The sequence below is a fragment of the Oncorhynchus clarkii genome, chromosome 13 (assembly GCF_045791955.1).
Source record: "Oncorhynchus clarkii lewisi isolate Uvic-CL-2024 chromosome 13, UVic_Ocla_1.0, whole genome shotgun sequence".
Lineage (NCBI taxonomy): Eukaryota > Metazoa > Chordata > Actinopteri > Salmoniformes > Salmonidae > Oncorhynchus > Oncorhynchus clarkii.
The window spans coordinates 54055584-54073319 of NC_092159.1; the positions used below are offsets into that span (position 1 = coordinate 54055584).

Sequence of the window (17736 nt, forward strand, 5' to 3'; positions counted from 1 at the left end):
TGTTCGTTGATTGTCCAACATTCATATCTAGCTATATTTTGCCATGTAGGCTATAAGGGCCAAGTGGGCTACTGGGATAGGTCATCATTTTTTAAGATGCATTTTAATTACAGTAGGCTAACAACGACCAGATCTGATCTGTGGTCAAGCCACACCACAAGCGTAACATCTCTAGGCTATAGGCCTAGTCTTGATGGTTGGATATTTCCAGAGATTACAAGAAAATCCGTATTAGGCTTCTGAATTGCAAAGCCAATTTGAGTTGCCTATTGTAATTGTCTGAGGCTGTGTTATGCTACTTAAGCGTTTACCACAGAGCAGGCCTCAAAATGGATGACATCCCCCTCTTCCCCCTCCCTGCCATCAGTGAAAGAATAGCTTCTGACCTCAGTCATCGTCTCCCTCACTTTGTTTTGTTAAGATGGAGGTTTGTATCCAAACCTAAAAAAGATAATTTGCATAAGTCTCAAACCTTCTGATAACAGAGTTTTGGGTGGTGTGCAAATTGAGATGTTTCTCTTGGGATGCACGTATGGCTTAGACTGGGTGAAGGTATTCAATGTATTCAGCCCTGGAAGAGGGATCTGTCAGGATGAGCTACTGTTCTCTGTCTCTACTCCTGGGTGAGTGAACTGATATTTCAGTATTTTATCCCAAATGATCACCATCTAGTATTACTGTCTGCCCTTGACTTTGTGTCTTCACCTTCCTTTCAGGTTCTCTGTTCATCATTGGGACTTCCTCTTATCCTAATGGTAAGTACCCACTGGGCACAGACTGGTTAAATCAACATTGTTCCCACGTCATTTCAGTGAAATGACTTTGAACCAATGTGGAATAGATGTTGAATTGATGTCTGTGCCCAGTGGGAAGTTTAATAGTTCAATAACCCCTGCATGTTCTTATTTTGTATTCTATGTGATCAGTTTGATTATGAGTTCTGATATTTGGTAGGAGGTTTAACAGTACAGAAGTAACTCAATTTCTCCTGATGATGGAACAGTGGGCCCATAGCTAAACCCTGGCATTGGGGCTATATTTTTTATTGTCTTCTTCTTCCACCCAGGTTCCTGTGATGGCTACACGGCTCTGGATGAGCCTCGACGTAACTATCTCTTCAGCTCTTCCTCTATCCCCGACTACCCCATCAATACCGACACACAGCGAACAAACATATGGGTGCGCTACGTCGGGATCGGAGGGGACACCGTCATTCCACAATGTGCTCCACTCTATTACAGCGGGGTATATTATCCCATCCATCTGACCTTTACACATCCTCAGTCTGAGTCTGAGACTCCAACAACGGGCAACGCGTGTGGAAACGCAGGTTCCTGCTGTAATTACAATGTAGCTATTCAAGTGATCTACTGCTCTTCTGGAGGATTCTATGTGTACAGGCAGATGAACAGCCACCCAATCGCCTACATGGGTTATGTGACATGTGAGTAGCGAGTGGAGAAATCCCCTGATGTTTATTTGACTTGTACAGTACTCCTCCCAAACACATGTTATTGTCTATTTAGCACTTAAGTATATTGAGCTGTTAAAATGTACTTTATATGAAGTTTAATGGATGGATTGGTGTATACTAAAAGAGTAGTACATCATAAAGCAAGCTACTTGTTTTTGAAGCAGTCAATCTGTTAAGGTCACAGAGACATTATATCTGGCTTGAAGTGAACCTGCTCTTGTGTCCCATTGTTCCAAGCTAAAATAGTAGATTGTTAAAGTAGACTGTGTGTCTGTTCTCTCTGATCAGACCATAGGAACTGTGTGGCAGACTCCTGCGGTCCACTTGCAGAGTGTAGTACAACCAAGAATGGAGGCTGTCAATGTGTCTCTGGATACAAGATACCTCCAAAACATCTACCCACAAACGAATCCTACGGTTGCCAAGGTAGAAGTGCCGTAGTAGCTATGTAATGGGCTGTCTGGTTTTATCAGTTAAATCAGTTTAGACAGTCCTACGTGTTTGATCAGTCTGTCTGTGTCTGTCTGTCTGTCTCTGTCTGTCTGTCTGTCTGTCTGTCTGTATGTCTGTCTGTCTGTCTGTCTGTCTGTCTGTCTGTCTGTCTGTCTGTCGAACAGGACTAGGGGTAGGCACACTTTTTGGCTCAAGAGCCACATCAGGATTCAGAAATGGCAGATGTGTTATTCAAAATGAATTTAAAGGACAGAACAAGTATTTCTTAGAAAACAATCCACTGCGGGCTGCATTGAATTGACTGGCAGCCCGGGGCAGTATTTTTCCACCCTTGATGTAGAAGATAGCCTCTAACTCTGTCCTAACCCTCCCCAACAGATATCAATGAGTGTGAGGAGACCGCTAATCTCTGTGGTCCACATTCCAACTGTACTAATTCACCAGGAGTCTACAACTGTAGCTGTCTAGAGGGGTTTGTACCCTCAGACCCAGCCTTGGCACTCAACCCAACCCACAACCCCTGCACAGGTATGTTTACCACTCATACACATACTGCACCAATCATATCAATAACATGAGACCAGAGTTGGAATTTCAGGGCTGCTATGAACGACATACCTGCATTTTTTGCTGTTTTTAACTTTGTGAATATGTATGTGTGAATTTGTCTGCTGTCTGCTGTGTAAGCAAGATTTTTTTTAAAACATACAGAAAATAAAATTGCTGAACGCTGTCTGGTTTTGTGTGCTTTGATTTGTGGAACTTTGTAAATATTGGCATATTAAATCTATGTCCCCCCAGATGTGAATGAGTGCGTGGAGATTGAGAAGGTTTGTGGTGGTTTTGGTAAATGTACAAACACACCAGGAAATTACACCTGCACCTGTTACAATGGATACAAGCCTGACGGACCCTTCAACTGCCAAGGTCTCTGAACAGCACTAACACTAGCTTTCTGTGATAAACCTGACAAAACTTTTTAAATATTTCAATATAAACCATTTATCCAGATAGGGACCAGTAAAACATGAACATATTGAATGTATAACAACAGTCATGTGTATTGCATCATTACATCTAACTTACGCTAATTTACAGTGCTTCCTAAAAGAGATGGAAGAACTCATGGTAGCATTTTATGTTACAGTACATTATTATCTATATCATACACTACTGACCATAATGTTGTCAACCTGGATGCTGCCTGGCACCCTGTCGTAAGATGCTAATATGCTAACTGAACTATTCATCTATTGAACCCCCACAGACATTGACGAGTGTTTCAACTCAACCATCTGTGGTCAGGAGTCTGTCTGTACCAACACACCAGGAGCCCACAACTGTACCTGTCTCCTAGGCTTCTCACCCACAAACCCAGTCCTAGACCCCAGCAAGGCCAACCCCTGTATAGGTACTGTGTTGTCTCACTGCTGTTGTCGTTAACATACTGTATCATGGGGCACTGACTAGGTTTACATCCCAAATGGCACCCTATTCCCTATGTTTATAGTGAATGTGTATATGGGGTGTATGTACACAGGGTGTATGTACATAGTGAATATGTGTATAGGGTGTATGTATATGTATACAGGGTGTATGTATATAGTGAATGTGTATATGGGGTGTATGTATATGTACACAGGGTGTATGTATATAGTGAATGTGTATATGGGGTGTATGTACACAGGGTGTATGTATATAGTGAATGTGTATATGGGGTGTATGTATATGTACACAGGGTGTATGTATATAGTGAATGTGTATATGGGGTGTATGTATATAGTGAATGTGTATATGGGGTGTATGTATATAGTTAATGTGTATATGGGGTGTATGTATATGTATACAGGGTGTATGTATATAGTGAATGTGTATATGGGGTGTATGTATATAGTGAATGTGTATACAGGGTGTATGTATATAGTGAATGTGTATATGGGGTGTATGTATATAGTGAATGTGTATACAGGGTGTATGTATATAGTGAATGTGTATATGGGGTGTATGTATATGTACACAGGGTATATGTACATAGTGAATGTGTATATGGGGTGTATGTATATGTATACAGGGTGTATGTATATAGTGAATGTGTATATGGGGTGTATGTATATGTACACAGGGTATATGTATATAGTGAATGTGTATATGGGGTGTATGTATATGTATACAGGGTGTATGTATATAGTGAATGTGTATATGGGGTGTATGTATATGTATACAGGGTGTATGTATATAGTGAATGTGTATATGGGGTGTATGTATATAGTGAATGTGTATACAGGGTGTATGTATATAGTGAATGTGTATATGGGGTGTATGTATATGTACACAGGGTATATGTACATAGTGAATGTGTATATGGGGTGTATGTATATGTATACAGGGTGTATGTATATAGTGAATGTGTATATGGGGTGTATGTATATGTATACAGGGTGTATGTATATAGTGAATGTGTATATGGGGTGTATGTATATGTATACAGGGTGTATGTATATAGTGAATGTGTATATGGGGTGTATGTATATGTACACAGGGTGTATGTATATAGTGAATGTGTATATGGGGTGTATGTATATGTATACAGGGTATATGTACATAGTGAATGTGTATATGGGGTGTATGTATATGTATACAGGGTGTATGTATATAGTGAATGTGTATATGGGGTGTATGTATATAGTGAATGTGTATACAGGGTGTATGTATATAGTGAATGTGTATATGGGGTGTATGTATATAGTGAATGTGTATATGGGGTGTATGTATATAGTGAATGTGTATATGGGGTGTATGTATATGTATACAGGGTGTATGTATATAGTGAATGTGTATATGGGGTGTATGTATATGTACACAGGGTGTATGTATATAGTGAATGTGTATATGGGGTGTATGTATATGTACACAGGGTGTATGTATATAGTGAATGTGTATATGGGGTGTATGTATATGTATACAGGGTATATGTACATAGTGAATGTGTATATGGGGTGTATGTATATGTATACAGGGTGTATGTATATAGTGAATGTGTATATGGGGTGTATGTATATAGTGAATGTGTATATGGGGTGTATGTATATAGTGAATGTGTATATGGGGTGTATGTATATGTATACAGGGTGTATGTATATAGTGAATGTGTATATGGGGTGTATGTACACAGGGTGTATGTATATAGTGAATGTGTATATGGGGTGTATGTATATGTACACAGGGTGTATGTATATAGTGAATGTGTATATGAGGTGTATGTATATGTACACAGGGTGTATGTATATAGTGAATGTGTATATGGGGTGTATGTATATGTATACAGGATGTATGTATATAGTGAATGTGTATATGGGGTGTATGTATATAGTGAATGTGTATATGGGGTGTATGTATATAGTGAATGTGTATATGGGGTGTATGTATATGTATACAGGGTGTATGTATATAGTGAATGTGTATATGGGGTGTATGTATATGTACACAGGGTATATGTACATAGTGAATGTGTATATGGGGTGTATGTATATGTACACAGGGTGTATGTATATAGTGAATGTGTATATGGGGTGTATGTATATAGTGAATGTGTATATGGGGTGTATGTATATGTATACAGGGTGTATGTATATAGTGAATGTGTATATGGGGTGTATGTATATGTACACAGGGTATATGTACATAGTGAATGTGTATATGGGGTGTATGTATATGTACACAGGGTGTATGTATATAGTGAATGTGTATATGGGGTGTATGTATATGTATACAGGGTGTATGTATATAGTGAATGTGTATATGGGGTGTATGTATATGTACACAGGGTATATGTACATAGTGAATGTGTATATGGGGTGTATGTATATGTATACAGGGTGTATGTATATAGTGAATGTGTATATGGGGTGTATGTATATAGTGAATGTGTATATGGGGTGTATGTATATGTACACAGGGTGTATGTATATAGTGAATGTGTATATGGGGTGTATGTATATGTATACAGGGTATATGTACATAGTGAATGTGTATATGGGGTGTATGTATATGTATACAGGGTGTATGTATATAGTGAATGTGTATATGGGGTGTATGTATATAGTGAATGTGTATATGGGGTGTATGTATATATTGAATGTGTATATGGGGTGTATGTATATGTATACAGGGTGTATGTATATAGTGAATGTGTATATGGGGTGTATGTACACAGGGTGTATGTATATAGTGAATGTGTATATGGGGTGTATGTATATGTACACAGGGTGTATGTATATAGTGAATGTGTATATGAGGTGTATGTATATGTACACAGGGTGTATGTATATAGTGAATGTGTATGTATATGTACACAGGGTGTATGTATATAGTGAATGTGTATATGGGGTGTATGTATATGTATACAGGGTGTATGTATATAGTGAATGTGTATATGGGGTGTATGTATATAGTGAATGTGGGGTGTATGTATATAGTGAATGTGTATATGGGGTGTATGTATATGTATACAGGGTGTATGTATATAGTGAATGTGTATATGGGGTGTATGTATATGTACACAGGGTATATGTACATAGTGAATGTGTATATGGGGTGTATGTATATGTACACAGGGTGTATGTATATAGTGAATGTGTATATGGGGTGTATGTATATGTATACAGGGTGTATGAATATAGTGAATGTGTATATGGGGTGTATGTATATGTACACAGGGTGTATGTATATAGTGAATGTGTATATGGGGTGTATGTACACAGGGTGTATGTATATAGTGAATGTGTATATGGGGTGTATGTATATGTATACAGGGTGTATGTATATAGTGAATGTGTATATGGGGTGTATGTATATGTACACAGGGTGTATGTATATAGTAAATGTGTATATGGGGTGTATGTATATAGTGTATGTGTACAGGGTGTATGTATATAGTGAATGTGTATATGGGGTGTATGTATATGTACACAGGGTGTATGTATATAGTGAATGTGTATATGGGGTGTATGTATATGTACACAGGGTGTATGTATATAGTGAATGTGTATATGGGGTGTATGTATATGTACACAGGGTGTATGTATATAGTAAATGTGTATATGGGGTGTATGTATATAGTGTATGTATACAGGGTGTATGTACATAGTGAATGTGTATATGGGGTGTATGTATATGTATACAGGGTGTATGTATATAGTGAATGTGTATATGGGGTGTATGTATATGTACACAGGGTGTATGTATATAGTAAATGTGTATATGGGGTGTATGTATATAGTGTATGTATACAGGGTGTATGTATATAGTGAATGTGTGTATGGGGTGTATGTATATAGTGAATGTGTATATGGGGTGTATGTATATGTATACAGGGTGTATGTATATAGTGAATGTGTATATGGGGTGTATGTATATGTACACAGGGTATATGTATATAGTGAATGTGTATATGGGGTGTATGTATATGAAAAAAGGGTGCATGTATACAGTTAATGTGTATATAGGGTGTATATGTTCACAGGGTATATGTATATAGTGAATGTAGGGTGTGTATGTATACAGGGTGTATGTCTATAGTGAAGGATGTATGTATAAGATGTATGTATGTATATGTATTCAGGATGTATGCATATAGTGAATGTGTATTTAGGGTGTATATATACTGTATAGTGAATAGGGTGCCATTTGGGACATAACCTAGACCATAACTTGTTCTCATCAGTTGTATCTGTGGTTTGAACCCTACAGACATTGATGAGTGTCTGAACAAAACCGTGTGTGGTCCCGATGCCAACTGTACCAACTCTTATGCAGCACACAGCTGTACCTGCCTCTTTGGTTACCTGCTCACCAGCCCAGATGCCATAGCCAGCCCTTTAAACCCATGCCTAGGTCTGTGACATACTTCACTGAGTGTGCGCGTGTATGCTTGCATGTAAAAGTGTGTGTGTATATGTGTGGTGTATCTTTGTATGTGTATCCGTTACTGTATGTGTGTATATCCCAGTGTTTGTTTCTCCCTGTAGACATAGATGAGTGTGCTAACACCCCTGGTCTATGTGGTCTCCACTCTGTGTGTACCAATGCACCAGGGACCTTCCACTGTTCCTGTGTGGAAGGATACTTCTCCTCCACTGGAGTACTGTGGGAAACTGACGTCACTGTGTGTGAAAGTGAGTCATACTTGTATTGTTTGGAAATATATTATGTACAGAAGAAGTCCAGTGTAGTGAAATGCTTCAGAGGTCTGATGGGAACTTGATATATTATTTTCTCTCTCTTTCGCTCTCTTTCTCTCTCTTTTTTATTTATCCTTCTCTCTCTCACTCTCTATCTCTGTGTCGCTCTCTCTCTCTCTCTCTCTCTCTCTCTCTCTCTCTCTCTCTCTCCTTCCCTCCATCCTCCCTCACAGATGTTGATGATGTTCTAGCCGCCATAGTTCCCCCAGAGGTACGTGGTTGGAAACACACAGGTCTTTAGAATGGATCCTGTGCAAGTACCACCCATACAGTATGGTGGGCTTTAAAATTGATCCTGTCGGATGAAGATAGGAAAAGTATCACTGACGACAAAGTTGTAACAACATTGTGATCTGGTTGTGCTTAAGTTTGTATTGATGTTGTGTTGATGTTGATGTGCTGACGTTGTGTAAATGTTATGCTGATGTTGTGCCAATGTTGTGTTGATGTTGTGCTGATGTTGTATCTGTGTTCCCACTGCAGGGCCAGTCTAAGGAGATGTACTTCCTCAATCAGATGAACCAACAGCTGATGGAGAACCCTGACATTGTCCTACCAGAGGGGGTCAGTATAGCAACCTTTACATCTGGTAGACGAGTCCTGTCCAGAAACTGGGTGGCGCACAATTGGCCCAGTGTCGTCTGGGTTAGAGGAGGGTTTGGCTGTCATTGTAAATACGAATTTGTTCTTAACTAACTTTCCTAGTTAAATAAAGGTTTAAAAATGTACATTTTAACAACCCATAGCTCTTACTATCTATTCTAAACACTTCTGTAGATCTTGAGCCATATGTATCAAATCTGTCAGAGTAGGAGTGCTGATCCAGGATCAGGTTCCCCCTGTCCATGTAATTTTGTTCATGTGATCTTAAAGTTTCAACTGATCCTCAATCAACACTCTTACTCTGAGACGCTTGAGACAAACTGCCACTGACATGCTCGTTCGTTGATTTCTGGCGCCACTTAGTGGATCATTTGGAAATGGGTCAGGTTTCAGTACATAGTTCTATTCCCTACCCAGAGGGTCCTGTTTAATGTCTCCACATGCTAACCAATGTCATTGTATCTATCCTCCGTTCCTCTCTCCCTTCTTTCTCTCCCATTTTCCTTTTTCCTCAGTCAGTGACAAACAGCCTCTCGACAGCCCTGGTAATGCCCCCTTCCAACTCTGTCTCATGTTTTAAATAATAATTATCGGAGTAGGGTTAGTTTGTCTTAGTCAAGGCAGTATGTTCATTATTAAGTACCTTTACATGCACACTAAGAATTCAATATGAAACTGATTATGGCCGAGTTCTGCTTATCTTCATTGGCGTTCCAGCGGTGTATTTGATCTGTGCATGTGCCAGCACCGGGTACCGCACGTTTCCATCTAATGCGCCAGTGAAGTGAGTTCGCAAAAACTGTGTGCGTCTTATAAATATTTTTCGCATACAAACTTTTATGTCCGAACTCTGAATCAAATAGTCTTCTCAAAAATAACATGGTCACTGTGTTAGAATTATTTCTTGGATTGTCGATTTCTGGCATTTATCAAAAGTAGCCTGATCTCAGATGTGTCAGTGTAAACAGGATTATAAGGGAAATCGTTCTTCTTGCAAAGCATGCAAACGTTTTAAACAAACTATTATATTAACTGGACTATCCACAATAATCTCCTTATTGTGTGCATGTAACCGTTCTCATTCATGAATGAATTCCTCCATGAATTCATCGATCTATCCATTTCCATAGAAGGTGTCAGGAGTGGGAACCATCTCAGCGCAGCAGGCCAGTACAGGCCAGGGGTGGAGTGGGGCTGGAAAGGATGGCGGGGAGTCTGGCAGTGTGGTCCTGAAGATCTCAGTGCTCCTGGTGAATGCCTTAGTGGACCCTTCTCAGGGCCGGGTCAACAAAACCATACACACACCTGAGCTGGGTAAGAGGAACCATTATGCAGTCTGGACCTACATACAGCCCCTACCACCTTTCCATCTCTCCCCCCCCCCCCCCCCTGCAGTAATGCAGTATTGCTTTAGTTTATTTCCTTGTCAGTAAAAGTTGAAGTATAACTGGTATCTGTGTCAGACATTAGTGTCTAACACACACATAATCTCTCCCTCATTCTCCCCATATTAAATAATACTTGTACTGTAAATGTGTATGTTAGACATTAGTCTGCAGGTAATGGAGGCCAACAGTACAGACACCTCTTCCCTCTCAGCCAGGGGAAACACCATGGACATCAACCTAAAGGCTCTGGCCAGAAACAATAATGGTGAGATAGACCAGACACAGCTGTATAGTGGTGGTTATGATCACAGTGAAGAATATCACCATGACGATGACTATATTGGGAATCATACTGATGATAATGATATTGATGATGATGGTGGTGATGATGACGATGATGATGGTGTTGTTGGTGATGATGATGATGAAGGTTCTGAGTGTTATTTGACAACAGCCCCCTACTCTGTTTCCCTAGGTACAGCATCAGCAGTATTCCTGACAGTCAGTGGGATGGAGAGCCTTCTGGGTGCTAGCTTCTTGCAGACAGAAAACCACACAGAGATGTTGTCTGATGTCATCACCGCCACACTGCCCAAGATCAACCACACCCAGCTCTCTGAGCCTGTCAATTTCACCATGAGCCACAAGAGGGTCTGTCTGTCTGCCTGCCTGCCTGCCTGCCTGCCTGTCTGTCTGTCTGTCTGTATGTCTGTGTGTCTGTGTGTCTGTCTGATTGTTCAGTCAACTGTTCTGCCAGTTCTTGATTATGGTGACACCATTTACCAGATGGCAGCAGCCACTACTCTTACATCTTTGGATGCCGTTCGTTAATGGGGACACAGTGCCATTCATTTTATTACTGGTGAGAGTTTTAATACTCACCACTGCCTTCTGTATCAAAGGGTTGGCTGGTCCCTGTTAAAGTCCCTGGTGCCACTAGGGCATTTTAAAACCCTGATGATAAATCAGTTCACAGAGGTGTACAATTGTTTTAATTGATTGACTTTAATAACTTGTTTATGAACTCTCTCTCTTTCTGTCCATCAGTTGAGGTGCTGTGTTGATGTTGCTGGTCTGTGCTGGTTATTCACTCTCCCTTAATCTGTTTATCTCCCTTCTTTTCCAGCGCTCCCCAGCTGTGTCAGTCTATACACCCCTCCATCCTCATAGCATACTGTCAGTATTTAAACATCTCTCTCTCTCTCTCCCTCTCTCTCTCTCTCTCTCTCTCTCTCTCTCTCTCTCTCTCTCTCTCTCTCACTCAGAGGTTGGCTGAGCCTGGCCTGATGACCTGTGTGTACTGGGAGGACAGAGGAATGGAATATGAGAATGGAACCAAGGGGAGGCATTGGTCAGTGAACGGCTGTTGGGTTGTGTTCTCTGATGAGAACTACACCGTGTGTAGCTGCTCTCACCTCTCCACCTTTGCCCTCATCATGCAGACAGGGGAGGTACAGGCTCTGTGTTTGTGTGGGTTGTGATTGTGTGTGTGTTTGTGTTCTGGTGCACACGTTAGTACAGTGCCTTGCGAAAGTATTCGGCCCCCTTGAACTTTGCGACCTTTTGCCACATTTCAGGCTTCAAACATAAAGATATAAAACTGTATTTTTTTGTGAAGAATCAACAACAAGTGGGACACAATCATGAAGTGGAACGACATTTATTGGATATTTCAAACTTTTTTAACAATTCATAAACTGAAAAATTGGGCGTGCAAAATTATTCAGCCCCCTTAAGTTAATACTTTGTAGCGCCACCTTTTGCTGCGATTACAGCTGTAAGTCGCTTGGGGTATGTCTCTATCAGTTTTGCACATCGAGAGACTGAAATTTTTTCCCATTCCTCCTTGCAAAACAGCTCGAGCTCAGTGAGGTTGGATGGAGAGCATTTGTGAACAGCAGTTTTCAGTTCTTTCCACAGATTCTCGATTGGATTCAGGTCTGGACTTTGACTTGGCCATTCTAACACCTGGATATGTTTATTTTTGAACCATTCCATTGTAGATTTTGCTTTATGTTTTGGATCATTGTCTTGTTGGAAGACAAATCTCCGTCCCAGTCTCAGGTCTTTTGCAGACTCCATCAGGTTTTCTTCCAGAATGGTCCTGTATTTGGCTCCATCCATCTTCCCATCAATTTTAACCATCTTCCCTGTCCCTGCTGAAGAAAAGCAGGCCCAAACCATGATGCTGCCACCACCATGTTTGACAGTGGGGATGGTGTGTTCAGAGTGATGAGCTGTGTTGCTTTTACGCCAAACATAAAGTTTTGCATTGTTGCCAAAAAGTTCAATTTTGGTTTCATCTGACCAGAGCACCTTCTTCCACATGTTTGGTGTGTCTCCCAGGTGGCTTGTGGCAAACTTTAAACAACACTTTTTATGGATATCTTTAAGAAATGGCTTTCTTCTTGCCACTCTTCCATAAAGGCCAGATTTGTGCAATATACGACTGATTGTTGTCCTATGGACAGAGTCTCCCACCTCAGCTGTAGATCTCTGCAGTTCATCCAGAGTGATCATGGGCCTCATGGCTGCATCTCTGATCAGTCTTCTCCTTGTATGAGCTGAAAGTTTAGAGGGACGGCCAGGTCTTGGTAGATTTGCAGTGGTCTCTTACTCCTTCCATTTCAATATTATCGCTTGTAAACAGTGCTCCTTGGGATGTTTAAAGCTTGGGAAATCTTGTTGTATCCAAATCCTGCTTTAAACTTCTTCACAACAGTATCTCGGACCTGCCTGGTGTGTTCCTTGTTCTTCATGATGCTCTCTGCGCTTTTAACGGACCTCTGAGACTATCACAGTGCAGGTGCATTTATACGGAGACTTGATTACACACAGGTGGATTGTATTTATCATCATTAGTCATTTAGGTCAACATTGGATCATTCAGAGATCCTCACTGAACTTCTGGAGAGAGTTTGCTGCACTGAAAGTAAAGGGGCTGAATAATTTTGCACGCCCAATTTTTCAGTTTTTGATTTGTTAAAAAAGTTTGAAATATCCAATAAATGTCGTTCCACTTCATGATTGTGTCCAACTTGTTGTTGATTCTTCACAAAAAAATACAGTTTTATATCTTTATGTTTGAAGCCTGAAATGTGGCAAAAGGTCGCAAAGTTCAAGGGGGCCGAATACTTTTGCAAGGCACTGTATGTGTATTCATGCTTAATTGTGTGTGTCTCCATCCTTCCAGACTGTGTCGGAGGACAATCCCTTCCTAGAGTGGGTGAACAGAATGTGTGTGATCGTGGGCCTGGTCTTCTTTGCTCTGGCCATCCTCACCTTCCTGCTGTGTAGCTGGAACCCTAAGATCAACAACACAGCCCGCCTCCACCTCTGCCTCTGCCTCTTCCTGTCCCATCTGCTGCTGCTATTGGATTACACCTACCTCACTCACAAGGTGCTGGGTTAGGAAAGAACCTTCATTTGTATATGCATGGCTTCTTCGTTCTCATTGTGTGTGTGTGTGTGTGTGTGTGTGTGTGTGTGTGTGTGTGTGTGTTGTGTGTGTGTGTGTGTGTGTGTGTGTGTGTGTGCCTGCATGCGGGTGAGCATGTCCATGTGTTAATATCTATCTCATCGTCCTCTCTGTCCCCAGCTGGTGTGCTCCATCATGGCAGGTCTCCTCCACTTCCTGGTAGTGGCCAGTTTCCTGTGGATGCTGCTGGAGGCGCTCCAGCTCTACCTGCTGGTCCAGAGACTCTCTAGGATCCAGGTCATCCAGAGGGAAGGCCTCCAGAAGAAATACCTCTTCCTGATTGGCTATGGCATCCCCCTGGTGATCGTGGGTGTGTCTGCAGCTGTGAAACGTGACGGCTATGGGGGATCTAAAGTGTGAGTAGAAATTTTATACACACACACATTATCTCTCCTCCACTAACACACACACACATTATCTCTCTTCACTAACATACACACACACATGATCTCTCTTCCACACACATGCATTATCTCTCTTTCACTAGCACACACACACACACACACACACACACACACACACACACACACACACACACACACACACACACACACACACACACACACACACACACACACACGCATTATCTCTCTTACACACACACACACACACACACACACACACACACACACACACACACACACACACACACACACACACACACACACACACACACACACACACACACATATTATCTCTCTTCCAGTAACACACACTTACAAGACATTTTCATTTGTTTCTGTGTTTCAGATGCTGGCTGAAGCCAGAACAATACTTTACCTGGGCTGTGTTAGGGCCAGTGTGTACTGTCCTAGCAGTGAGTGGATCTACATGCACTCACGCATACACACACACACACACACACACACACACACACACACACACACACACACACCGACCTCCTTATGCTTCTTCCACAGCTGAACTGGATATTGTTCTGCGTTACAATCTGGAGTTTGAGACCTACCTTGGCTAACATGAAGAGTGATGTCTCACAGTCCAAAGACACCAGGTGTGTGTGTACATATGTCTGTGAACATACAGTAACTAAGCCATATGTAATGTGTATGTTTGTTGATACCGATGGGAATGTGTGGTAGTGTTAGTATTCTTGTCTCTTCATATGAATCCATATGATGTTTTTATACCCCTCCCTCCCTCCCTCCCTCCCTCCCTCCCTCCCTCCCTCCCTCCCTCCCTCCCTCCCTCCCTCCCTCCCTCCCTCCCTCCCTCCCTCCCTCCCTCCCTCCCTCCCTCCCTCCCTCCCTCCCTTTCCCATCCTCCCTCCCTCCCTCACCTCCCTCCCTCCCCCTCCCATCCTCCCATCCTCCCTCACCCCCCTCCCTTTCCCACTCTCTTACCTCCCTCTCTCCCTCTCACCTCTCTCCCTCCCTCCCCATCTCATCTTCCTCCCTCCCCCTCTCACCTCCCTCCCCCTCTCTCACCTCCTTCTCTCACTTCCCTCTCTCATCTTTCTCCCTCCCCTCTCTCACCTTCCCCCTCTCTCATCTCCCTCCCTCCACCCTTCCTCTCTCTCTCCCCCGTCCACTCTCACCTCCCTCCTCCCTCTCTCACTTCCCTCCCTCCCTCTTTCAGACTGATCATCTTTAAGATCCTGGCACAGTTTGTGATCCTGGGTTGTACCTGGGTGCTGGGCTTGTTCCAGTCCACCATGGCCTTCAAGTACCTCTTCATCGTGCTCAACTCCCAGCAGGGCACCTTCCTCTACATCGTTCACTGTCTCTTCAACAAGGAGGTAGACCTACACCACAACCCCCCCCCCCCCCCCCCCCCCCCCCCCCCCCCACACACACACACACACTTTCTTAACCTCTCCTCTGTCTGCCCTCCACGGTGTGTTCTGTGTATAATTAGTGTTGGTGTGTTGTTGTTGTTGTATTGTCTCATAGGTACGTGATGAGTACAGGAAGTGGCTGGGCTGTTCTTCCAGCTCCTCTACTCCAGACTCTATGGTAAGTCTATACCTTCCTCACTCATCACTAGTTCTTACATCTGTGAGGCTTCCTCTTCTTTCCAGGATGAATGTAATGTTACTGAATGACCCTCTGGCCAAGTCCCTCATAGAACTTATGTAAGCATAGTTTTTTTTACCACAGAAAGTCTAACCTGTTGAGGTCTTGTTTTTCCAACAGAAAGAAGCACCTTCCGTCTCTGAAGACCTGGACAAGACTGGTGAAGAGAGACAAAACAAAGGAACACGGCCAGGATGAGAGCAACATGATACGATACCATCAGACCTTCAAAGCATTTCAGCACAGTGGGCCTCCACGGTATATCTTCAATGCACACTGTACACACTAAGTATGAGAGAGAGAGAGAGAGAGAGAGGTGTGTTTATATGGATGCTAATGACTCAGATAACACAGCCTGACCTTTTGTATTTATTAATATTTCCTTTATCTACATAAAACAATGTTTTATTATCCTGCAAATGTATTTATAGAATTTAATATTTATAAATTATATACACAGTAGTTACAGCATATTTACCTGTGTGCAAAATAAACAAATGAAAATGTGTAGGTTGCAGTTGTTTATATATAAATAAATAACTGCGTCTCTACCTGCTTTGAGTCTAGCGTTTACCATTGGATTGTCCCTCAGGGACAATAAAGATTTATTCAATGGAATCCCTGTGGCTGAGCCCAGATAAGAAAGTCCTGGTCAGCTGCAGTCTGAAGTGTTTTGAGAGCATAGCGACTGGGTTTCCAGACAGATGGCACAGGAGGGGTGAGGAGAGGACAGGAGGGCATCCTCTCAGAGCTATAATAAAATAGCTGGAAGAGAGCCACGGTTGGAGACAGACAATACTGCGCTTGCATACTGTTGTAATGCCCTCTTTTCACCACACGGCGACAGCACCTAATCATCAATGCTCTTGCTCTCATTGGAGTTAGGAGTTAAAGTGAGGACACAAGTCTTCTGTTGATGGAGAGATACCATTGGGTGAAGGCTTTTGTTCCAGCCTAACCATGATTCAATTGATTGACAAATAATGAAAACCTGGTGGGGTTGTAGGGAGAGAGAGAAAGACATACATATGGAGATGGATAGATAGATGTCAGGACAAGTCAACTGGAGGAGGAGATAGAGAGGCATACAGAGATGGATAGATAGATGTCAGGACAAGTCAACTGGAGGAGGAGATAGAGAGGCATACAGAGATGGATAGATAGATGTCAGGACAAGTCAACTGGAGGAGGAGATAGAGATGCATACAGAGATGGATAGATAGATGTCAGGACAAGTCAACTGGAGGAGGAGATAGAGAGGCATACAGAGATGGATGGAAATAATGGGAGATTCGAAGACGGGTGAATGCAGCCGCAGGAGTGAAAGAGAGTACAATAGGGGGACAGAGAAGAAGAAGAAGATGAAGATGAAGATAAAGAAGAAGTAGGTGGAGGAAAAGGAGGAGGCTGGTGTGGGGTGTTTTGCTCCGAGTCACAGTGCTGCTAGTCTCTTTGCCTGTTACCATGGGAACCCAGCTACAGTGCTTGCTGGAGTCGTGCTGGTCTGTCAGCCGGGAAACGCTGTTGGGTTAACAGTCCTGCTCTTTGAGTTCGAATGAGTTAGACTTTGTCAAAATAGTCAGGAATAAACTCCAAACCATGTAAAAAATTGATGCAGTGCGTCTGGGGGTGTTTAGTATACAAAGTTGCTAGGCAGCTAACTAATCACCCACTGGGCACAGATGTCAGTTGAACGTCTAGTTTTGATTGACATTTGGTTGAGTTGTCAACTAACGTGAATTTAAAGTGAAATCAAAAAATGCACTATGTCATTGGATTTAGGTTAAAAGTTGGGTGAAAAAAAGACAAAATGCCCTAACTGTATGTTGATGATTTTTTCCACATTGATTCAACATCAGCACATTTATTTTTGGGGTTGAAATGACATGGAAACAATGTTGATTCAAGCAGTTTTTGCCCAGTGGGCAGACATTTACTGAATTCCAAATCAATCTCCAGTTCTCCTCAACTCTCCTCCAGGCACTCCTTTAGTTCTGGAAGGTGCATATAGGATAACATGGTAGTTGCTTTACTTTGCTGTTTAATTGGATGGGTGATATTTTTCCAT

General features: G+C 42.1%; 1 protein-coding gene across 1 annotated transcript; it reads left to right on the top strand.

Moving 5' to 3' along the window:
• Positions 1-592: 592 nt before the first annotated feature.
• Positions 593-15997, top strand: LOC139423583 (adhesion G protein-coupled receptor E3-like). Its single transcript, XM_071175172.1, has 20 exons — positions 593-623; positions 717-755; positions 1067-1444; positions 2306-2455; positions 2729-2854; positions 7676-7819; positions 7954-8100; positions 8358-8377; positions 8650-8730; positions 9900-10083; positions 10315-10422; positions 10633-10808; positions 11423-11608; positions 13351-13557; positions 13756-13991; positions 14386-14452; positions 14556-14647; positions 15232-15391; positions 15546-15608; positions 15789-15997. Exons 1-20 carry the CDS (start codon positions 593-595, stop codon positions 15864-15866), a joined length of 2673 nt encoding a protein of 890 aa, XP_071031273.1. The 3' UTR covers positions 15867-15997.
• Positions 15998-17736: the final 1739 nt, after the last annotated feature.

Bases quoted from the DNA above. Each gene is read 5' to 3' on its own strand.
- LOC139423583 (XM_071175172.1), top strand. From the start codon at position 593: ATGAGCTACTGTTCTCTGTCTCTACTCCTGG. The intron at 756-1,066 runs GTAAGTACCCAC...TCTTCCACCCAG, and splicing joins GACTTCCTCTTATCCTAATG to GTTCCTGTGATGGCTACACG. The intron at 8,101-8,357 runs GTGAGTCATACT...ATGATGTTCTAG, and splicing joins TGACGTCACTGTGTGTGAAA to CCGCCATAGTTCCCCCAGAG.